General features: G+C 43.5%; 1 protein-coding gene across 1 annotated transcript in view; it reads right to left on the bottom strand.

The window, feature by feature from the left end:
- The window catches only part of RAB38 (RAB38, member RAS oncogene family), a 68847-nt gene extending 50171 nt beyond the window's left edge, over window positions 1–18676 (bottom strand). The window contains exon 1 of the mRNA XM_005909918.3: window positions 18385–18676. Within this exon, the coding sequence (XP_005909980.1) occupies window positions 18385–18586 (202 nt within the window). The 5' untranslated portion in view covers window positions 18587–18676. The remainder of the gene's footprint in view (window positions 1–18384) is intronic.
- Window positions 18677–25263: the final 6587 nt, after the last annotated feature.

Below are 25263 nucleotides of genomic sequence, written 5' to 3'. Positions count from 1 at the left end.
GGATACAGTAAGAGCTCCGAGTATTGTGGTAGAAATAAACTGAAATTAAAATTCTTCCTTCCTCTAAAATACAGCATTATCTTGTTTTCATGAGCCAGTGCCACCTACTAATACACTTACTCTATAGTCTCCTCTTGTTTTCAGTAAATAATCAATAGATGTTCATTGATGGAGAAAATTAACATTATTACAACAGGGTTATGTGCATATCCTTGCAGTGAATTTCAGACTGGAATGTTGTGCTTTCACAGTAATTCTCATCTTAAGAAATAATCTCTTGGAATCAATTTATTCCAAATATAAATTTTGGAGGTCATGGCAAGATCAGTAGGGTTAAAAGTATACCATACCAAGGTATGCTCTTAATTTCTAGAGAGAAATGGTATGAAAAGCAGGTAGATAAAACCAAAAGTAACCATGAACTTTGAACAAGGATCTGGAGAAAGGAGAAAAAAAACATCCAGTTGCTACGAAGAGTAAATGGCCACTGAATTTCCTGTGATATAAGCAGGTTTTGAAGGCTCAGGGAGACCCCCCCCCCCCGACAAGGATCAGAGTCAGGCTATTGCTGGAGAGCATGGTTCTCATCACTTTCCAAGAGCCCATCTGACTCTCTGGCAGTGGTTCTGGAACTTTTTCATCATCTCTCCTCACTTCTTTGTTCCACCAAACCAGTGACAGAAAAGTGTCAATCAATCACTGTTTTTCCAAGTCACTTAGGCTTCTATTCTAGAATTAACCTTGGGTAATTATCCCCTACAAAATTGCCAGCCTCTTTCCCCCCCGGCCAGAGCCAAGTTTCTGCAGCCCCATGACAAACACTGACCTGGGCACCTAGTAGGTGGTCAATAAGATCTCCTTGCTGAGTGAACAGATAACCCCTGACTCTTCACTCCCTCCCAGTGATTACTTTCAGGCTTACCAAGTCTTTAAGAATCATCGTCTGTCATGTCCCCGACAATTATCACTTTCTTTCCACTCCCACTGAAATCACTTTATTTAAGTTATGTCCTACCACTTTACTTTCATCCATCTAACAAAAAATTCTGAATGCCAGTGAATTTCCAGGCACTAGAAACATGCAATGAAAAAAAATCAGCAACTAAGGGGGAAAAAAAAAAACATTAAAAATTGTTGCCTTCCTGGCAGGTGGGTTCTTTACCACTGAGCCACCAGGGAAGCCCTCATGAAGTTTACATTCTAGTAAAAAGAGATCCACAGTAAACAAAAACAGTAAGATACATATAATATTACATTATCTGGTGAAAAGTGCTATGGAGAAAAGCAGGGACTTCCTGGTGGTCCAGCGGTTAAAAATTCACCTTGCAATGCAGAGGACATACGTGGGTTCCACCCCTGGTCCGGGAACTAAGATCCCACATGCCGCAGGTCACCTAAGCCCACGTGCCACAGCCACTGAGCCTGCACTCTGCAACTAAGACCCACCCAATGCAGCCAAACAAATATTAAATAAATGAAAAAAGCAGCAAATGAGAAATGAGTATGCTAGTGAAAGTTGCTCCGTCACGTCTGACTCTTTGCAACCCTGTAGACTATACAGTCCATGGAATTCTCCCGGCCAGAATAGTGTAGTGGGTAACCTTTCCCTTCTCCAGGGGATCTTCCCAACCCGGGGATTGAACCCAGGTCTCCTGCATTGCAGGTGGATTCTTAACCAGCTGAGCCATAAGAGGCCAGGGTAAAGTAAAGCAAGATGGATAAGGAAGGCTCAGTGAGAAGGTATCATTTGAGTAAAGATCAAAAAGAAGTAAAGGAGCAAGACATTAGGACGCTTAGGAGAAGAGGGCTTCAGACAGGAGGAGTGGCAAGTACAAAGATGCTGAGGCTCAGAAGTGTCTGCCACGCATGTGGAAAACACAGGGAGACTGTTGGCTGGTGAGAGCTGAGCAAGGAGAAGAAGAATGTGCAATGAGGCAGGCGGATCACAGGATCCAGACTGTTGACAGTTTCAGGCCATTATCCTGAGGCTACCTGCTATTCTGGATGAAAGAGTGTGCACAGATGAGAAACAAGAACCGATAGAAGTAAATGGACCCCTATGGATGCTGCATTGAGGCATGACATACAGGAATCAAGGTTGGAAGCGGGGAAACCACAGTCCAGGCAAGAGATATTGATGCTGACCAAAGGGGCAGTGGTGAAGATGGTCTAGACTGGCCTTTTTCCAGATATATTTGGAGACAGAGAAGATAGGTGAACTATAACTTATGAGATGATCCAGACATGACTACCAAGCTTTTGACCTGAATTACTGAAAGCATGGAGCTACCATTAGCTGAAATGGAGCAGGTTTTGGGAGGCACAGGTTTCACGGAAGTCGACTAGGACTTTGACATGTTAGGTTTGAGATGTCCGTTATGCAGATGTGGTGAGTAGGCAGCTGGATATGTGAGTCTGAAGTTCCAGGGCTGAGGTGGTCAGGACTGGAGATTTACTCGTATTTTAATTTCTGTACACCTCCGCTAGATTTACCATCCAAAGCCCTGTTGTCACTCTATAATTTGCTTAATTAAATCTACTGCTGCCCAGAACAGGTGCCAAAATGGGAGACTGGGCTGCTCACATGTTATGTGACCCACACAAGATTTAAAGCAATTTGAACAATTTCCCAACAGTTGCAAATTGGAAGATAAATACAAGTATGGAATGTCTTGAAAATTCAGAATATGCAGAAATCTGGGGTCAATATTTTATGAATTGCTCCGTCGAGTTCATTTGAGCTGATCAGTACCAAGCACTTGGTCTTTTTTATGTTTATTTTTTATCATTATTGAGACTTAAATTTTTGAAAACAGTTTTAGGTTCACAGAAAAATTGAATGAAATGTACAGAGATTTCCCATATACTCTCTGCCCCGATACATGTATAGCTTCCCTTGTTATCCATATCACCCACCAGAGTGATACACTAACAGTTATAATTGCTGACTCTAAACTGACATATCATAATCCCTCAAAGCCCACGGTTTACCTTAGGGTGAATTTTTAGTGTTGTATTTTCTACGGCACTGGACAAATGTTTAAGGACATGTATTCATCATTACGGGATCATCCAGGGTTCTTTCATTGCCCTGAACATCCTCTTGCTCCGTTATTTCACCCCCTCCCTACCCCAACTCTAGCAACCACTATTCTCTTCACTGTCTCCATAGCGTTGCCTTTCTCAGAATGTGATGGAGTTGGAATCACATACCGTACGGCCTTTTCAAGTTGGCTTCTTTCACTTAGTAATATACATTCCAGTTCCCTCCATGTCTTCTCATGGCTTCATAGCTCACTTCTTTTTAATGCTGAATCATATTCCATTATCTGGTTTAACCATTCAACTGTGTGTGTGTTCAGTCGAATCTGACTCTTCTGTGACCCTGTGGACTGTAGCCCACCAGGCTCCTCTGTCCATGGGATTTCTCAGGCAAGAATACCACAGTGAGTTGTCATTTCCTTCTCCAGGGGATCTTCCTGACTCAGGAATTGAACCTGAGTCTCCTGCATTTGGCAGGCAAATTCTTTACAGCTCAGCCACCAGGGGAGCCCCAACCATTCACCTATTGAAGGACATCTCTGTGGCTCCCAACTTTTGGCAGTTAGGAATACAGCTGCTATAAACATCTGTGTGTAGCTTTTGTGTGGACATAATTTTTCAACTCCTTTGGGTAAATACCAAGGAGCACAGTTGCTGGGTTATATGGTATATTTAGTTTTGTAAGTAACTGCCAAACTGCCTTCCATAGCCAAGCACTCAATTTTGAAGTCAAAAAAAAAAAAAAAGGTGGCTAAGATACTATTACTTTCACATTGTTAGATAACACTGCCTTAAATTTAAATGTATGTATCTATATCCATTTTATTCAAATAATTATAACAAACTATTTGGAATTCAATGACATTTATATAATTTTATTTTAAAGTAAATCATTGCTATTGATCCACTTTTTTAAAGTCTCTTATATATGCTTATGTAGGATCCCATGATTGGTTCTTTGTCTCAAAATACTCTTTAACACACTCAGCCTCATTTCTATACAACCATCCAGCTGTACATGAAATTTTGCAGAGAAACAAAATGGGAACCAGGATTCAGGGGAAGTTTTATCTTCATTTCCTAGGGAAACAGGGAGCAGAAGAGTGAGTGGTCCAGAAGTGAGAACCGATTTTTTCAGAGAAGACCTTAGGAAAGATGAACAAGTGATTGCCAGGTAGAGAAAAGAGTTCATTTACTTTACCCCTTGGGCTCCTGTGGGATTTTTAAGGTTTCACAGCTTGATCTACAAGTCAAAGGCTAATCCTCAAACTGTGGATTGCTGCGTGCAATCTAGCAATCTATGCCTTGCCGGGCTCACTAAGTTCTGCCTCTTGCTTTCATTCACCATTCCACGGCCTTCCCATCCTCACAGGAACATACACCATCTCTGACTCTGCCTGACTACATCCTACCTATTCTTCAAGATTGTACCAAATCCTACCTCCTTGGACCTTTTTCTGACTACCTGGCCCCAGGCTCAGTTCGTTCCTCCCCGATATCAGACAGCGCTGACAACGCGCCACTGGCTCGCCCGTCCAATCAGACCTCGCCCCACACCGCTTTCTACGTGCCGCAAACTGCAGACCATGTCCCCAGTTACACTGTAGTCTGCTCAAGCCCGCTGTGGAATTCCTCTAATACTGATCTCTATTGATGCTTTAGAACTGTGGTGCTGAAGAAGACTCCTGAGAGTCCCTTGGACAGCAAGGAGATCAAACCAGTCAATCTTAAAGGAAATCAACCCTGAATATTCATCGGAAGGACTGAGGCTGAAGTTGAAATTCCAATACTTTGGCCACCTGATGGGAAGAGCCAACTCACTGGAAAAGACCCTGATGCTGGGAAAGATTGAGGGCAGGAGGAGAAGGGGATGATAGAGGATGAGATGGTTGGATGGCATCACTGACTCAATGGACATGAGTTTGAGCAAGCTCTGGGAGATAGTGAAGGACATGCAAGCCTGGCGTGCTGCAGTCCATGGGGTTGCAAAGAGCTGGACATAGTGACTTAATGACAATGATCTCTCCCTCGTACATGTACTCTGAGAAGCTCTTAGTCTGTGCTCACAATGGTCTTGCAAAACAGAATGGAGCTGGTAACACAAGTACTCTTTACACAATAAAGTAACAATGAATGATTTCTTATTTAAGAGAGGGAGCCCCATCAGGGAGAGGAGTGGACTGAATAAAGCAAGATCTCTAATCCAATTCATTGACTTTCCATGACTACTAAGCTCCTGCTCACTCTTAAAATCCACTCCGAAAAAAAATCTGTCCCCAGTTCAGAACCGCCTCTCCACAGTTTCTTTAAAGATACTTTCATAACTCACAAGGGACCCTGGACTCTAAGGGTTTCACTCTTAAATAATTCACAGATTCCTTCATAGGTAAAATTCCCAAAATGTGTTCCAAGGTGCTCTGGGGGGCCTCAGTGAAGTCACAGGGTTGCAACTGGATAATTTTAAATTACCCAGGCAAGCAGTGGTGATCAAGATCAGACACCTCGGGAACTACTAACTAGAGGCAGGTCACGATTTTAATATTAGATTGTGCTACATTCCCTTTGATGTGCTCATATCTCTTTGAAGCTGGCGTTTTTGCAGTTTGTGTGATAAAAAGCAAGATCATGTGAAAATCAATAAGAAACAGGAAATGAGGGTGGTGGTGACCACTCTGACTCAGTTTTGAGATGCTGTTCTATAGCCCAAAGCAATACATGTCCCTATCGTAAATAATCATAGCTATTAAAAATGAAATAAAAATCATTTTCACTTATGTCCTCCATTTTCCCAAAGGACTATTAAATTATTAGACTATAATACTTATGAAATTGTTGGTGCTAATTACTTAACAAACTATAGTCAATATCTTATAACAAGCTTTAATGGAAAATAACTTCAAAAATAATGTATGTGTATATGTATAGCTGAGTCACTTTGCTGTGCGCCTGAAACATTGTAAGTCAACTATACTTCAATAAAATATATATTACAAAAATAATAAAAAATAAAAAATTGATGAATATATATTCTGTTGGCCTAAAGACACCATGAAAAAATTATCTGTACTTTGATACTAAAGGTTCTGTGAACTGAGGAGTTTGAGAAACTCTGTTGTAGCTTCTCAAATCTAGTCTAGAGGATTCTTTCATTAAATTTAAAATGCACAGATACACACACACACCCCCTTCTACCACCATAAAGACTTAATTTTTATTCCAATACCATCAAGCATCATAGCTACTCTTATCTTTATTCTTCAAACTAGAGTCTATATCCCTTATGCACTGTGGTTTTCCTGTCTAAATATAGTATATGTAGATATTTCTTAATAAGTCAAACCAACCACATGATCTAAGCAATGATATATGCAAAGAATTCAGCTCATTCAATTCTTAGCTCTATCCAAAGTAGAAGGGTTAAAAATAATAATAAATATTCCTTTAAAATAAATACTATCCATTTTCAAAATGCAACTTAATCCTTGATATGTGAAAACTATCACACTGTCATATTACCTATTACCCCACAGGCAATAGTAGATGGAGCAGTTAGAAGGTAGCTACTACTTTGTAACCGGGCAAATCTCAGTTCATATCCCAGCACTATCTCTTACCTGCTATGCACCTTTTGAAGAGTTTTGTGTGTTTATCTGTTTTTTAGCCCTTGTAAGCGTAGACCTCTATGATGAGGTTAGTAACAGAACCTATAAGATCAGTTCCTTGTGAGCAGTAAATAAAATGATGCACAAAAAGTGCACAGTACCATGCCTGACACCCAATAAATGGTGGTATTCATAACACGTTATATTACAGGGGAAACAGTCCTGTCAACAAGTAATTTAAATCATTTGCTGTCAAACTTCACCCTACAAATTAGGTTGAAATGTGTTTGAATCCCTCACACAGTAGATAATTTCTTGATCTCCAATAGGCTGAGGTGGTGTACAAGAAGCTAAGTTGTCCATTGTCCTTCCCGAGAGAGCACATTTACACAAGGCTGATGAGGAAGAAAGATTAAATAATGAATCAGGATAACACAGACTAGAAAACATAATGGTTCAGAGCAAAAAGTAATAATTCCGATTTCTCCCGGACATTTGAAATGATTGACTACCCTCTTCCTGAACTCGCTTGCCTTTGCATCCCAAAGCTGCTTTTGCTTCACTCTCCTCCATGGTACTTTCTCTTTCTCCACATCTTGGCTAAGTCCACAGTCATTTCATTAGATCATGAGACAAATAATTGCAGCAAGCTCTGCTAAATACTGGAAAGGATATCTACAGAGGTACAGTAGAACTCTAATAAGTTGCTGAAAGGAGACAAGACAGGAGGGAGTGGAGCTGTGTTGATTCAAGGGAGGAAGGAAGTTACCACTGGAAGAGAGAATTAGGGAAGTCTTTGTACAGGAGGTCCCTTTCAGGCAGGTCTTTGGGTATGTGGAGATAAAGGGAAGGACATGTGAATTAGTAAGAAGAACAGGAGCAGAGGTGCGGAGGCGATAAATACGGAGTGTGAATAAGGAAGAGGAAGTCCAAGGGGCCACATATTGAGCCTGTAATGGAGCACTGGGGAAATTAAACCAGGCATGTCTTTTGAATCCAAACTGTGGGTGTCTTTGGTTCACCTCAACGCCATACCAACATTCTCTCTTCTTTATTGCTTTATTGTGAACTCTCAAAGCTGAAAGTGAAGTCACTCAGTTGTGCCCGACTCTTTGCGACCCCATGGACAGTAGCCTACCAGGCTCCTCTGTCCATGGGATTCTCCAGGCAAGAATACTGGAGTGGGTTGCCATTTCCTTCTCCAGGGGATCTTCCCGACTCAGGGATCACACCCAGATCTCCCACATTGCAAGCAGACGCTTTAGAGCCACCAGGGAAGCTCTCAAAGCTGAGTACCTACTAAATTCATTTATTCCTGTGCCCCAGGACTAAGACAATGCCAAAACACCCGGTGTTTAAAAAGAATTTTTTAATTCCTCACATCTCATCCCTAACAAATCAGAGAAGCCAGCATTCTTGTTCCAGTTCTACCTCTGACTAGCTCTCTGAGCCTGAGAAATCAATAGAAACCCCCTTTCAGAGCACAGCTTCCTCAACTGTAAAATGCAGGATTTGTTTTGATGACCTACAGGTTTTAACTCTGTCAAAATTACCTTTATTACTTCATCTAATCTATCCAAAAATCATAAAAGGAAAATACAGCTTTGTCATTTGACCTCCAAATGAATGACGTTTCACTTTGAATTAGGAAGATTTTGTTAAATGAAGAAGCACAGTTCTTAAGAATGCTCTTTAAGGTCACTCCCTAGTTTTTATGGTGAAAAATAGAATGGAATGCCACCTTAAGAAAAATGATTGCTGTATTTATCAATTCTAAAAGGCATGCCTTTTTCTGTTAGCGTTCAGAAAATTACCAAGTCTTTGAAGCATGAAAAACTTTTGTTTGTAAACAAAAAGTTTCTTTTGTTTATTGAAGAAATTTTTAGAGCAATGATGAAATAGTTGACTGAAGCTTTTTATTGAATAAAACTCACTAAACACGGACTAGAACCAAGTTCTAGGGTTATAATTGGGAAGAAAAAGCATCTCAATGCAGTGGTAGAGGACTTCTAATCTGGGGTAAGCATGGGATATTATGGGAGCAGATAAACAGTATCTTCCTCAGCCACCTGGACTCAAAAGAGACTTCCTGAAGGAAGTGAGATGGGTGATGACCAAAGGCCTATAGGAGCTATTTAAGAAAAGAAAGGGGAAAGTGTAGTTAGCCAGAGACAACTGTACAAGCCACAGTATAAAGGGGATGGTAGTTGAACTGAAGCCACAGTAAGATATCCAGAATGGTCAAAATCACAGGTACAGGAGATGGGACTAGGATGGCTAACAATGACCAGATCAAGAAAGGCCTTGAACTTCATGCTAAAATGCTTAGTCTCTCACTCTGAGAGTGATGAGTATCCACTGAAGGCTGCCACACTGGAGAACACCTGACTGGAGACAGACGCTGCCTTAAGGAGCTTCACCTCTGTGGATTGCAAGCTGATGGGCGGGAAAGCTTGAGGAAGGGATGAGCTTTAGTGCAATGCTGCAGTAGTTCAGACGAGTTGTGAGGAAAACATGTCTACTGAAAGGAGGGATAAGAGAGAGCTATTTTCTAAGATAGAAAAGATAGGACAGGATTAATACCTGAGAATAGAAAGCTAAAGGGAGTGGGGAATGGTGAAGTTTAAACCCTGACATATTTTCAGAGAGTAATTTAAGACCATATAACTTCTCAAGCAAGCTCTCAAACAACTGGAAAAAGTTAGTGGAACTCAATAATTTGGAATCCCAGGCTAGAGTCTCAGACTTGACCTTGTCAGGTTGATGGAGACTGCTCTAATACACCCCCGTAGAAGATGAGGCTCTTCCCTTCACAGAATAAACCTATTTCCACCCAAGGAGCAGCAGGACCACCATATCCATCTGGGAAGGTCCATTCCAGAAGCAAAGAGAATACACTGTTAAAAAGACTCTCAATGCGTTGAAAGCTTTGCAGGGTTTTCCAACGTTAATTCTCAGAAGAGGGAGCAATCAAGTCTAAACATTCCACAAGACAACTCTCCTCAAAATGTTTCAGTTGCGCAATGACCGTAGTATCAACCCACTGGCCATTGAACACCAAACCCACTTTTACTGAGCAACTACAGCGTACCAGGCACCACGTTCTACTTACCCTTGGCTCAGTCTCCTCGCTTATAAAACTGGAAATAAAATGACCTATTTGCCAGAATCATGGTGCTGTTTTAACTGCAAAGATTTTCTCTGATAAATGGATAAATGTACAGAACGACCCCTCTTAACCACTGGCAGAGCAAATGCATCCTTTCATAATTTGTCTGCTGCTGCTGCCTCTCTCCACCTCCTCCTAGCCACAGCCCTCTCCTCCACACCATGGCGATGGCAGGGCCCATGATTTGACTTTCTTTAGCACCTGACATTTCTCCTTCAGAGGTTTATCAAAACAGTCAGTAATCATCTGCATGATTATATTTAAATAACTTCATGTCCCCTGTGGAATATCAGATTCCATACCAATGCCTGTTTCATCCCCTCCTAAAAACCCTGTGCTTATCAAATGAATGAACACATTTTCCCAGGCAGGATCTTACACTTCTCAAATTCTCATGTTGTAAAATGACTTTTTAAGTTAAACACATTAAAAAAAAATCTTAAGTATCATTTTGACCCTCAATGAGAGTAACTGTGTTCTGAAAAGTCCACAGTGAGACAGATCCCGGGTTTCCTTTGCACCAGGTCAGGCCTCAAGGACTCCACGTACTTCTGAACATCTTGGACCCCACGAACTTCTCCCTCAACAGCTCTAAAATTTAGAATCTGTCCTCTTTCTAGTCATCATCTGTCCAATCATCTCATCCCAAGGACTTTCATTTCTTTCACCATGATGTTTATAATCTGTAGGCAATGAAGAACCACCAAAGCGATATTCTGGGAAGATAAACTTGACCTTAGTCCACATAAGAACTGGAGGAGGAGGAGACTAGAACTAGCCAGGGAGTTAGGACAGCAGGACAGGGGATAACAGAGCTGCCCCTGGTTTAGGGCAGTTGCCGGAGAGGCACAATCACCATCTGACCTGGAGATGGAGAGCATGCGCAGCTCAGAAGAGACGGAGAAAAGACAGCAGAGGTTTCAGGGCTTCGTAACTGGGTAAAAAGCAGTATAGTTCACTACACTGTGAAGATCGGGACGTGGAGAGATAGCTCTGGTTAAGATTTGCAAAGACATCATTTACTACTTTCATTAAGAGCGGTAACGTCTATGTTCCTTGTTGCTGTGTCGTATTTTTGTTTTCTTTTGTACTTTCCACATTTGCTACATTGAGCATATATTACTCTATTACTAGAGAAAACAAGCAATCTTGCTTTTTTATGCGACTTGGCTATGACATATTGATCTTGCAATATATCTGAGATATCATAAAGGCAATGTCCAGTAGGAAGATGGAATTGTAGGTCTGAACCTCATGAGAAGGCAAGGTTATAAGCACAGTTTGGGAGTCACCAGTACAGAGTTTAAAGCCACAGGAATGCATGAGCTCCTCAGGAGGAGACAGAATTAAAAAGGGCCAGAGGATGAACTTTTGTCTCAAGGTGTGTGGCATGGAAGTCCCTCCCGGGGAGTCACTGGTGCTAGGAAAGAGCTCAGGAAATCACCCTAGCCAGAGGCTTTGTTTAGTCTGATCAGGCTTAATCTCAGAGAATGGAGGATGTGGTGTGGACAGGACCCCTTCTGTATCACCAGAGAATTTCAGAGTCACGTTTACCAACACAATTTACTCACCATTACAGTGTATTTGCTTTCACGCTATCATGCCCACTAAACCATGAACTTGTTAAGGTCTTGTTCAAGTCTTTATTCTTGTTTCCCCAACCAGTACAGTGCCTAACAGATGTGTGTGTGTGTGTATATTAGTCGCTCAGTCATGTCTGACTCTATGCGACCCCATGGAGTGTAGCCCGCCAGGCTCCTCTGTCCATGGAATTCTCCAGGCAAGAATACTGGAGCGGGTTGCCATTCCCTTCTCCAGGGGATCTTCCTGACCCAGGGATGGAACCCAGGTCTCCTACATTGCAGGCAGATTCTTCACTGTCTGAGCCACCAGGGAAGCAGCAGGCATTTAATAGACACATTTGCTGAAAAAATCAAACACACACATAGAAGCTGCTCCCCACATTCCCTCCTCTCAAGCATTTCAGCGCTCCTTGGTCAGGCTGCTCTGTGCCCACCTGTCAGAACCAGTCCTCTAATCTAAAGCCTAGATTAGAGAACGTATCCCACAGGCCTAATGCCCATGTGTCTGTGATGCCCAGAGAGTCTAACAACCTCCTTGTAAGAAGCCCTGAGGTGTGTTCCCCACCCAGCCCTCACCTCATGTCGAAAGTTCACTGTTCCGTTCAGTGTACATATTATTTACTTGTAAGCACATAGCATGTTAACCCACATGGTATTTAGAAACTCTGTAATTAGCCAGGCTAGAAACAAGACAATAACTGCCCACTTGAACGTGGCCCAGACTTGCCATGCATTTTTATTTTTTTGCCTGGCATAGCGGTTGCCAAATTTAGCACTCTCTACATTTTCAGATCCCTTGCATTAATATTTAAGACACTTCTAAAACCTCCCGGAGAATCTGTCTTTTAGAAATAGATATAAAAGGGCTTCCCTGGTGGCTCAGTGGTAAAGATTCCACTTGCCAATGTAGGAGACACGGGTTCAATCCCTGATCCGGGAAGATCCCACATGCCGCAGGACCACTAGGCCCGGGGGCCACAGCTATCGAGCCCATGCTCCAGGGTCCAGAAGCCACAACCACTGAGCCTGGCTCCACAACGAGAGAGACCACCACGGCAGTCCATGCCCTGCCAGCAGAGCATAGCTTCTGCTCACCATAACTAGCGAAAGGTCGCACAGCAGCAAAGACCCAGCAAGCCGATAAATAATTAAAAAAAAAAAATAGATATTGAATAGAAAGTGAAGTCACCCAGTCGTTCCTGACTCTTTGCAACCCCGTAGACCTACTGGGCTCCTCTGTCCATAGGATTTTCCAGGTAAGAATACTACAGTGGGTTGCCATTTCCTTCTCTACCAGATGTTCCTGACCCAGGGATTGAATCCAGGCCTCCTGCATTGTAGGCAGACGCTTTACCGTCTGAGCCACCAGGGAAGTCTCAGTTGAAGTCTATTGAAGAGAGGTCAAGTCCAAAACCTCGGTTGAATTTTACAATGTGGAAGCACATCACAGACACTAAAACCACCGAGCACTGTGACCCAGATGACCTTCAGGGCCACTGATGCTCTGGGCTCCTGCCTCTAGACGCGGGTAACTCTAGACCCGCTCTGCTGCCCCTCTGCTTGTTGGAGAGTTAATGTCCTCCAGGGCTTCGTCACATGGCTTAGGTGGGGAAAGTCAATACAGATGTGCCCTGCGGGGAAATATTTTTCCTACGTGTTGGATTTTAACTATTTAGGGGAATGTATTACTTAGGAGAGTCTTGCCGTGAAACTTTTCACATGGGAGAGAAGGATTCTCTACATCACCTGCCAACTTTATTTTCTACTGTATCTGTTAAATGTGGGATTGAGTTTTCTGATGACCCACAGATCTGGTCATTTTTCTCAAATATATGCATCAAAGATGGAGTTAAACAGACCTGCTCTTCCTGCTCTCCTCTGCCACATGAGAGCTGTTGTGATCTTGGGTCTCTGATTCTTGATCTAATATAAAATAGGTTTGACACCACCTGCTCTGTCTATGCCCTCAGCAACTCTGAGAAGATCAAGCAGGAAAATGTATGTGAAAGAAGTTTGTGATAACAGTTAATAAAAGAAGAGTAATAGCTAACATTCAGAACGCATCAGGCACAGCTTTACATGAATTAACCCATCTCATTCTTTCAATTCTAAGATGCAGGGTCTGCCATTGTCCCCAGGTTTTAGACAGGAAACCAAGGCACAGAAATTAAGTAACTTGTACAAGTCACAAAGCTAGTAAGTAAAGTTGGAATAAGCTGTTACATACTAATTGGGCATGTTAATACTGGAATGGGTTGCCATGCCCTCCTCCAAGAAAACTTCCCAACCCAGGGATCAAACCCAGGTCTTCTGCATTGCAGGTGTATTCTTTACCATCTGCACCACCAAGAAAGCCCATGAATACTGGAGTGGGTAGCCTATCCCTGCTCCGGGGGATCTTCCTGACTCAGGAATTGAACCAGAGTCTCCTGCATTGCAGGCAGATTCTTTACCAGCTGAGCTACCAGAGAAGCAACTGGGCAGTGAGACCATATTAGAGCTGAAAGAGACTGCAAGAGACAATACCATGAAACAATTGTCATTTTAAAGATGGGGACTGAGATCCAGCACGGTTTCATGATTTACCCAATGTCAAGTATCTCAGTTTTAGAATATCCATAATTTATATTTATTAGACTACATCTGAAGTATTCTATTTCTGAACTGTGGGAAGTAGAGCAAAACTATTAGGAACCTAGGAGCTAGATTCAATGACCAAGTTTTAAGTTCCAGCACTACCACTTAACCAGCTATTTTACTGGGAAATTAAAAATTATGTATGCACGACAACTGTAAGAATAAATGTCTAAAGATGTTAGCTACTATTACTATCACTGTCCTAATTCCAGTACCTGGTTCCCAAAGCACAGCAAGATTTGTAGACAAAATTGTGTTGTTATCTTTGAAAGTGCTAATGGAGTCATCAAAATAATCAATAGAATACTTCAGATGTATTCTAATAAATATATTATTTATTATATTTATTAAATATATAATTAATTATATATTATTAATTATGGATTATACATTATGGATATTCTAAAGCTGTAATACTTGACATTGGGCAAATCGTGAAACTTTGTTGGATCTCAGTTGCCCATCTTTCAAGTGGCAATTGTTTTCTTTCCCTGCGATATCACTGTGGTGCCTTCTCTTGTTGCAGAGCCTGGGCTCCAGGGCGTGTGGGCTTCAGTATCTGGAGCACAAGGGCTCAGCAGCTGTACCTCGGGGCTCCAGAGCACAGGCTCAGTAGTCGAGCACTCAGGCTTGAGCCCCACAGCATGTGGGATCTTCTCAGATCAGGGCTCGAATCCATGTCTCAGGAGGATTGCAGGCTGATTCTTTACCATTGAGCCATCAGGGAAGCCCAGAAATAGATTTCTGTTCCATTTCTTTTCACTCTCTGCACTGTGGTACCATCCAAAAACATATTAGCAATAAGGGAAAGAAGGCAAGGATAATCCATCTACTAAATAAGCAGTGCCCTTAAAGAGGAATTGTGTATAACCCCAGTGGGTCCCTCACAGGGCTATGGTTATAAAAAGCATGGCTTGATTCCAAATCAAACAGACCTGAGTCAAATTCAGCTCTTCCACTTACTAGCTGGGTGGCCTTGAGCAAAATTACTTAATTTCTCTGACTCTATCAAGAGTTTCCAAATCCAAAGCTAACTCAGATGCTCCTCTATGGTGGAATCACTGGGATTCAGAGTCTTCTATGGGGTTTGTGGGATTCATCTCAGTGATTTCAAGGTCTACTTCACAAGTTCCTAAAAGGTACTTTCTGCAGTCTTTTGCAGAAGCAGACTGGCCAGTCTAAGTGACCACAAGACAAAGATCACGGGAAATAGTTGAACAAATAGGACCCGACTTGGCCCTGAACCAAATGGATATTAAAAGTCTAATTGAGCAAAAGATTCCCTTGATAGCAGATGGATGTGATATCCTCTCAGGACAGGGCAAGTTTCCTCTACTTCATCAACACCCCTAGCAAGCTCAAAATGAGTGTCACTACCCGTGCCTGTAAGACACTTGCCAAAAGTAAGCAGCAAGCAGACAGGAAGCATTCCCCAACGTTGGACCGACAGGCAGATCTAAAGACACTCTAAGATACACTTAGCTGATTGGGTCTGACTGGGGTCTGACTGGGCCACTGAGGCTGGGTTCCATATGCACTTACTCTTCACAGGACTAGCTATGGAGCTTGAAACATGTCCATTCTACACTCCAATCATCCTTCCCCACAATGGCCCAGCTCCACCCCCCCCACCTCTCAATAAGCTTTGCCTGCTGCCCAACTTCTAAGCCGGCTTCCTGGGTAGCTCAGTTGGTTAAAGAGTCTGCCTGCAATGTAGGGGGTCCCAGTTTGATCCTTGGGTCAGGAAGTTCCCATGCAGAAGGAAATGGCTAGGTACTCCAGTATTCTTGCCTGGGAAATCCCATGGACAGATAAGCCTGGTGGGCTACAGTCCATGGCATTGCAAAGAGTCAACACGACTGAGTGACTAAACCACCATCACCAAGAACTTCAAACCCAGCCCACAGCGCTCTTTGGGCTGGAGGCTGAAATGACAGGTTAGCATTGAACATCAAAGCTCTGGGAAAAATAAACTTCCCTACAGAGATGGTGCACACCACCATAGCTATAGAACTGACTTTCTGAGGCTCCTTGGATTTCTTATATACACAGACTTCTGTGACTATAGCCTCTACGGCAACTTCAGAACTGGAGGAGGTATTTTTAAGCTTGAGAATGAAATTGCTCAAGATGGCATGTTGTAATATGGATAGAGCTGGAAAATGGTGCTGGGTGTTTTAGAACAGGTTATATTCGTTCATCAGGAATTATTGTTTAATAAGATCTAATTAGCACACTCATATCATGTCCTTCTTGCCTAGCATTTACACATATTCAAAAAACAAAAAGTAGCTAGTATAGCAACAATTCCTGCAGGTCTCCTAGGGAGTAAGTACTAATGGGTTCAGTTAGCATTTGTCGGTTTTCCTCTCGTTTTCTCCTTTGTTGGGAGAAAGCATTCTATTTACAGATAAGGAACGGAGACTAGGAAGTTGGGAAACTTACTTAAAATTGCCCAAGAGATATGGGGTGAAACAGGGATTCAGATGGAAGCATTTCAAGTGGAATTTAGGCTCTTCATCTCTATACCCGAGTATTCTTAGGACACTGAGATTCACAGACATTATGTAACATGCCTGAGGTCACATCCTCATTTGATTTTCACATAAAAAACTAAATTACAGCTACACCCCTGTTCAAAGAGTAAGCTAATTCTACACCTGGGTCCTAGAGATGTTGATGCAACATCAGAGGTGTTAGACACTAAGAACAGCAGCAGCAAAGTGCCCAGGCTCACAGAGGGTTTTCTACATATACAGCCCAATCAGGTAGTGGCCAATGACATCTTCTGGTCTCTGCTAATCCCTGTGCTCCTAGAGCAGTTAACGATGCCACTAAAGGCATGAATCTGTTCACATGTCAAGAGTTTTATCATAAGACCTGGCAGCTCCTGATTAAAGAGGCACCGGAATCCCCACAACAAGAAATGCCCTTCGGAAAACTTCCCACATATGTTCTCACTTCAAGCCATAATAAAGTTTCCAGTCAAATGCATCTGCTAAAATGAACCTATTTTCTCAAACAGAAGTGGCCAGTTTGGGTCCAGCACTTGTAAAGGTTCCTAGTGCCACAGACTATGAAATAGACCCAGGTGAAGTGGATTGATTGTTTGAAGGGGTTCACAAGGAATCCCAGGGGACCTGAAAATTTCTTAGCAGGAGAGTCCCGAAGTTGTCACTGTCTGACTGCTTTCCAACTTAACGGGGAAGCGGCTGAGCTGAAGGGGCTTGTGGGGAGCAGGATGGTGAGCTCGGGATCCGCAGTGAAGGGTTGGACACGCCGACAGTCTGGGTCCAGGGACACTTTGCACCTCCACCTTAGACTGAAGCCCCAACTCCTGGTACAAACCCTGGGAATCAAATTCTGATTTCAAACATTGTAAGAGGCTCCTCATTTTCCAGACCTCTCAGTGAAAACTTTAGGAACAAATCAAGAAATCTGTGGCGAATGTCATAGAAAGGGGCTGCCCCAATGGCTCACACGGTAAAGAAATCCGCCTGCAACGCAAGAGACCTGGCCTCCATCCCTGTGTTGGGAAGATCCCCTGGAGAAGGGCATGGTCACCCGCCCCTGTATCCTTGCCTGGAGAATTCCATGGACAGAAGAGCCCGGTGGGCTAGAGTCCATGGGGTCGCAAAGAATAGACCCTTATACAAAAATGACCCTAACAGGAATATATATACTCGATCTCCTTCTCACAGACGAGAGAGACAGAAGGACAAACAGAAACAGTGAGAGATTTACCCCCAATGCAGACACAGAAAGGTCCTTGGCTTTCTCAAAGCAGAGAACCTCCAGCTTTCTTGATTGAACGCTAGAAAAGCGGGTGTCGAAAGTTGGAATAAAGGGAGCAGTTAGGAACAGGAATTGGGAAACACCACAAGTCCGGAACTCTCCTGGTTCCCTCTGTGAACTGGTCTAGGGGCTTCCCCTCGCGGGTCCCGGCACCAGGCTAGGAAGGGCGGGCGGGACGCTCCGGGCGGCGTCACCCGAAGGACTGCCGGTGCCCGGAAAGTGAGCTGGGGATCAGAACCTAGTGCAATTCCGGAGGGTCTCCCTCTGGGTCCCGGGGAGGCCCGCGCTGAGCCCAGAGATCCCAGGGGAGGTTGTGGGAGGCGGAGATAAAGCAGCCGCCGCAAAGCGCCAAGGAACGCACGTGAAGTTGCAGCGCGCTAGGGAGAAACTTTTTTTGTTTCCTTTGAAACCAAGTTTGCAGTCCACCCCGGAAAGTTTCTCTTGGCGCAGCGCCCGGGAGGTAGACCCGGGTCTCCGCGGGGCCGCGAGCCGCTGCCCTGGCACAGGAGATGGTCTGCGAGGTGCCCCCGCCCCAGTTCCCGGCCCCGGGGCTCACCAGCGATGTCCCAGAGCTGCAGGCGCACCACGGTCTCCGGGTCCCAGTGGAGCACCTTGAGCGCGAAGTCCACGCCGATGGTGGCCCGGTAGTGCGAGGAGAAGTTCTGGTGCACGTAGCGCTTAATGATGCTGGTCTTGCCCACGCCCAGGTCGCCGATCACCAGTAACTTGTACAGGTGCTCCTTGTGCGGGACCTGCATGGTGGCGGCCCGCCTGCCGCGCGGTGCCTGCTGCGGACCCGGGAAGCGCTGCCGGGGGCCGGCCAGAGAGACTCGGGGAGCGCGAGTGCGGGCGCGAGGCGGCGGCGGGGCGGGACGGGGGCGAGGGCGGAACTCCTCCCCGGCCGCTGCAGAAACGCCCAGACCCGAGCCCCGCGGGCTGACCCGCCTGCTCACCCCGCCCGAGCGGCTCGGGGGGAGACCCGAGCGATTCCTGGGCCCCGGAGACTGGGGAGGCTCACGCGCAGATGCCCTTTTGCAGACGTTATTCGTTACAGCTCCTGACAGTTTCCGAAGTGCTTTTCTCGCCTGTAATCCTGGCCACAAAGCTGGAGGTGTGGGTTTCAGTTTTCAGGTTTGGCAAGTGAGAGTGTCTAAAAAGTTAAGTGAATTGCGGGGAGACAGACGGTAGGTAACCGGTCTGGCTGAACATGGGACTCTTGAGGTCGTGGGCTGCGCCTCCGCCCCGCGGGGTAGAGAGAATTTAGAGGCGAGGCAACGCGTAAAACAGTTTCAGGAGGCCCATCAGCTGGGTTTGGGTCCTGCACTCCTGGTTTTCGAGGTGAGTGACCTCACACTAGTCATCTGAGCTGCCCCAGCCTCTTCTTTTTCCGTGATCTGGTACAGCTTGGGAGTGTGAACGCCGAGGGCCTTTCACACCTATTCAACTATTAATGGTCTGAAACGAAGTGAAAGTCGCTTAGTCGTGCGACTCTGTGCGACCCCATGGACTGTACAGTCCATGGAATTCTCCAGGCCAGAATACTGGAGTGGGTAGCCTTTTCCTTCTCCAGGGGATCTTCCCAACCAAGGCATCGAACCCAGGTCTCCTGTGTTGCAGGCGGATTCTTTGCCAGCTGAGCCACAGGGGAAGCCCAATTAATGGTCTAACAGGAGGATAGTTGGGCTGTAAGTGCTGAGGGCATCCATGGCTTAGTTTCCTCCTATCCTCTCCTATAAGCTCTGAGCAGCATTGAAAGACAATTTAGACAACTGGTCAGATAATGTTACATGATAATAAGAGCAAGCATCGATCCAGCACTTGGTATGCGCCAGGTTTTATACACATGTCATCTAATCATCCCAGCAGTCCTAAAAATAGATACGATTATTCTTCCCATTTTACAAATGAGGAAAACAAGACCTAGACATTTTGGGTGTGTATACGCAGCCCTATAAGCTAGCTCACATATCCTGAAATGTTCAGGTCAAGTATCAGTGTCTTGTGATACCTTCCAAGAATAGTATCGGCTACAGCAATTACTCTCTTTTTTCTTATCTCATGGCACGTTAAACTAACTAAATAATAAGGATCATATTATAGTATCCTAGCCTCTAATATATATTTCTAATCCAGTAAAGAGCCTAGACATTTTAAGTAACGTACATGGGGGCAAACAGCTTGTGATGAAAAAGCCAAATTCAAACTTAAATTTTCCAGTACTAATTTGAGAAAACATAAATTGGCAGTATGAGTTCCTATAGACATTAAAAAAAAATTAATGAAAATATATTATGAACAGATTAATGTGAATAAATTTAAAAATTTAAGCAACATGGGCAAATTCCTTGAAAAACACAATTAACAAAATTGACTCCCCTACAACATGGAAAAGTAAATCATTCACTCTATGTGGATTAGAGATTGGGTCTGCACTTAAAAGTTTATTTAAAACAATAAAGTTTTCACAAGTTAAAATTTTAAAAAAGAAGTAGAAGCTAATGGTGGTGGAAGCAAGGAGGGGGTGGCTGTCTGAGACATCATGTGAGCCAGCTCTGCCTGATCCAACATCACAGGCCCCAGCGTGTTCTCCCAGCCGGGTCTGGCTGAATCATCCTCACCTCATCTCCTTTTCTCACCCAGGCCTGTTGGAGCATCAGAGGTTTAGATTTACTGTGTGTAGCAGGCTGACCAAGATTCAGGACCTGGAGTTTATACACAAGGGGAAGAGGGCTCTTTACACCAGAGAATGCAAAATTGAGGACTGGGTCCTGAGGTTTCGACTTTGCTGCCTCTCCGAGGACAGTGGTCGGTCACGGTGAGCGAGCTGCTGACTGGGAAGGAAGTCCTGCAGCTTGTTTCCAGGGTCACTCAGTTAGGTCTCATGACAGTTCTTCACAGAGGGAAGAAATGACTCTCAGTTTACAATTTTTAAATCTTTTAGACTAAAGTGGCTTGAAGGGCTTCCCTGATAGGTCAGTTGGTAAAGAATCCACCTGCAATACAGGAGACCTGGGTTTGATTCCTGGGTTGGGGAGATCCCCTGGAGATGGGAAAGACTACCCACTCCAGTATTCTGGCCTGGAGAATTCCCTGGACTGTATAGTCCACGGGGGTCGCAAAGAGTCAGACACGACTGAACAACTTTCACTTTTGACTTTCAGAGTGGCTTGACAAGCACCACGGCCTAGCAGTTCACAGGCTAGATTCTGAAAGACCCTGTGTAAAATGACAGAGTTGGGTTGCGAGATCTCTGCAGAGTACCTCTGACTCTAAAATAGTATTCTGGGTCTTCTGGATGTATTCCGGCAAGTGACAGCCCAGCCTTCTAACCACCCCACCATGGCACCATTACCTGAGAGGTGGAAAAAGGCTGTGCAAAGGCATTTTCAAACCAAACCTTATGCTGTAGTTCTCTTCTAGTTTCCTGGCTGTGGCTCTGTAAGCCGCTCAGCTGCTGTATATTTCTCCCCCAAGATAAGCGCTCTCCAAGCACATTTTTTTTGGAGGGCAAACGCGTCTGTGCTCCCTTGCTTTGCTTTGAATTTATTTCCTTTGCTCAGAAGTAGATTGCAAACAGGGACCCAGGTAAGTGGGGACAGAATATAAACTAGAGTCAGGCTAGAGCTTCTTTAGATTGCAAGGGCCTTAGCAAACAGGCAGACCATCCTTGTCTCCCATCCTCCCTCTACCCCCAGATCATGAGGCTTCCTGAGACCCCATCTGCCTCAGACTGTCCACAAGGGTGCCCAGCTTTATCCTGGCAAGCCGTTCTCCCTCCAGAAAGAAGGGTCTGCTGCTGTGCCATGTGTCGCCTCCTCCCAGCAGCCGCCTGGCACCATGAAACCTGCTTTCCGCAGTAAATCTCAGAGCATCTTTGGGGATGTTTTGACCATCTGACTACCCTCAGGTTGCTAAACCACAGCACACCCTCTCCTGAAAAACAGTAAAGCGGGTGACTCAAGTCTGTAAAAGGTGTAGGAAATCACAAAGGGCTCGGAATTCAAGGATGAATGGTGTCGCACACGGCACAGAGTCAGATTTCTCTAAGACTCCGCTCCCTTGCTGACCAGTGTGGGAACAAATTATTGCACATATTAAGTGGAAAAACTAATTTAAATGATGGCTTTGCAAACACAAACTTGAAACCCTCATGCTCCCCTCCCAGGCCTCCTATATTAGGCGAGCCCCTATGAAGTTGTTTTATTTGCTTTGAACAATAGGAGAGCCATAGGAGTTATTCATTAGCTTATGTGGTTTTTAATTGCTGCTCGGAAGAAATATGTAAATGACTGTAAGGTAGGGTGCCAAATGTTCTGTTGTAGGACAGGTAAAGTGATTTTTCTTAGATTAACACAATCTTCAAAGACATGGACTTTATTCCAAAAGGCCTGTTAGAGGACACCATAAATTTTTATCATCCGAACTGGGACTCTTGAGAGTGAAAGGGGTCACCATTAATAATTATACCAAACCACAGGGACAAGCCAGGGATGTCCTAAAGAAAGTTCATTCCTGAAGTAGAGGATTAGAGTTCTCAAATGAGATATACAGCTGAGAGTGGCATTTGAAAAAAATCTCCTAAATCACTATTTTAATAAATAGTTTTGCCAAGTTAAGGCTGCAGTTCATTTCTTTATTGTCTTCAAAGACTTTGCTTTTAATCTACTAGGCTGGTCTAAAACCTGTGTTAACTTGCAATGGGAGTTACGTCCAGTATTGATTCAGGGGTGCAGCCCTTGTCTAGAAATATGCAACACTATTTGGGCTTCCCAGGTGGCGCTAGTGGTAAAGAATCCACCTGCAAAGGAGACACAAGATACGTGGGTTTGATCTCTAGGTGGGGAAGATTCCATGGAGAAGGAAATGACAACCCACTCCAATATTTTCTTCCTGGAAAGATCCTCGGACAGAGGAATCTTGCAGACTACAGTCCATGGGGTTATAAAGAGTCAGATACAACTGTGCACGCACACACTAGACATTCAGACTGCAAAGAAAAGGGGCTGACTGTATATTTTACAAAGTCCTAAGTATGCAGGGAAATATCTAACAAAAGAGGGAAAAAATGTATGCTTCAAAGGTAAAAGGATACTCATACTCATTCAACAACTCAAGCAAAAGGCAATGAGCCCCTCGCTCATAACAAGTGGGGACCCAGGGACTGGGACGGTCTGACTCAGAGAGTAACTCAAGAAAGTTGCTGACACAGCATCAGGGTCAAATCAAGATACATGTTTGTGTAAAACATTGTGACTGAATTTTTGAGGGTCAGGTTGAGGAGTCAGGTCTCATGTATCTACGAGAATATTTAGAACATAAGCCCCTGTCATCAAACTGTGAGCATCCTGGTTGGAGTGTCAGTCGGCACGCACACACGGCCCTCTGCTTCCTTCTCAGACCCCTTTGCTGGCTTCTCCCCTTCTCTGCTGCCCACTACTCCAGAGGGCAATTCTCCACCCTCAGGACCCGGACTTTCCTTGCTTGAGGACACTCCTGTGATAAAAGAGCAAAACTGGCTAGAGATTAAACTCAGTCATCAGACTGTCTTCTTTCATTTTACAGCCAAGGTCTACCACTAACCAGGCGTAGTACCTTAGTAAAGTCATCTAACTTCTGTAGGCTTGTCCCCCATATATAACATGAGGATAGGGACTTCCCTGGTGATTGAGTGGTTAATAATCTGCCTTCCAAAGCAGGGGACATGGGTTCAATCCCTGGTGAGGGAACTAAGATCCCACACACCCAAGGGGCAACTAAGCCCACGGGCCACTGAGAGAGTAGCCCTTGGGCTACAACCGAAGACCTGCACGGTCAAAAATTAAATAAATATTTACTTAAGAAATAAATTAATTAAATACAATGAGGATAATAATTTCTACCTCCTAAAGGAAATAATACAGTAAACTGCTCAGCACATTGTTTGATCCAGGAGATGCGCTGAAAATGCTGTTCAGCTATCAAGTGTCTGCTGATGACCTCTGTATTTGTACTGAAAACCCCAGTCCCACTCCTGCCTTCTGCACCCTTGTTCCAACTGCCTTTTGGGCATTTCTGCCAGGCTTCCTGGAAGACATCTCAAATGCAACCTGTACAGAGCTGCAGTCATTATCTACCCCAACAGACTTGTTCCTTTTCCTGTATTCCTGGTTTTAGTCATTGGTTCCACCCTCCCCGAAGCCTACCGAGCCTGGAAACAGCCACACTCGACTCCTCCCTCTTTATTGCCACACATCCCAGCAGCCCGAGTCTTCTGACTCTATCTCAGGTCCCTCAATACATTTCTTCTAGTCCATAAAGATGCTGTTGGAACATAGAGGTGAATACCTATTCAATGTTATTGTGGTCAAAGGATTTTTAAGCATTATGCAAAAGGAAGAAATCATAAGAGGAAAAACATTTTGCAAATGCGAAATAGGGAAGATTTTTGCCTGCCTTAAATGTCTGACATTTAAGGCAGGCAAAAAGGGAATATACTTTATACTTTATATATAAAGAGCTCTTGTAAATTGTTTTAACATATCCAAATAGATAAAGAACAGGAATACAAATAAACAACTGAAGACAACTGACCACACAAAAAGTCAATAATAATGTCAAAAATTATTTTTCACAGTAATAGGAATAGAAAAACAATAACAAGAAACCATTTTGCATTTTTCTAAATGACATACATGTTTTAATATAAAAATATCTAATACCAGTGAGGATGCAAAGAATGGACATTAACATGATCTTGGTGGGATTATAATTGAAGAAAAAGCTGTTAGAGAAAAATTGGGTTATATGTATCAAAAACATTAAAAATGCATGTGTCTCTTTACCTAAAAATTCTATTTGTAGGAATTTATGAACATCTATCATTAGAGAGAGAAGTTTATAAAAATTTAACTCCATGGATGCATATTACAATGTTGTTTATCATAGAAAACAACTGGCATTTTCTAAATGTGCATCAGGTGAAATATTACAATGTTGTAAATACATGATGACATATTATACAACATTTATAAATGATGTTTAAGAAAAATACTGAATTATCTGGAAAGATATTCACAATATTTTTCACTGCATTTTAAAATTGGGAGAAAATTACAAAATATATACCTAGTTTGTTCAACTATCAAGTGTCTGCTGATAATCTCTGTATTTGTACTATATTTGTACTAAACCCAGTTTGGCATAAAATACATAATTTCCATTATTCATACACACAAACACACATAAAGATATAGAAAATCATACACCGATATGTCATCACAGATGATCTCTAGATGACAAAATTACTGCTTTGCTTTATTATGTATTTTTCTACTTTTCTATATTTCTATTTTTACAGGAATAATTATTGTTTTCAAAAGAAGAAAAAAATGAATGTGCACTGAATGGATCTTAGAGGAGGATTCCCAGCAATCATCACAATGACTTTTTCTAGATC

This window comes from Bos mutus, chromosome 29, assembly GCF_027580195.1.
Source record: "Bos mutus isolate GX-2022 chromosome 29, NWIPB_WYAK_1.1, whole genome shotgun sequence".
Lineage (NCBI taxonomy): Eukaryota > Metazoa > Chordata > Mammalia > Artiodactyla > Bovidae > Bos > Bos mutus.
This window is presented reverse-complemented; position numbering and strand designations above follow the sequence as displayed.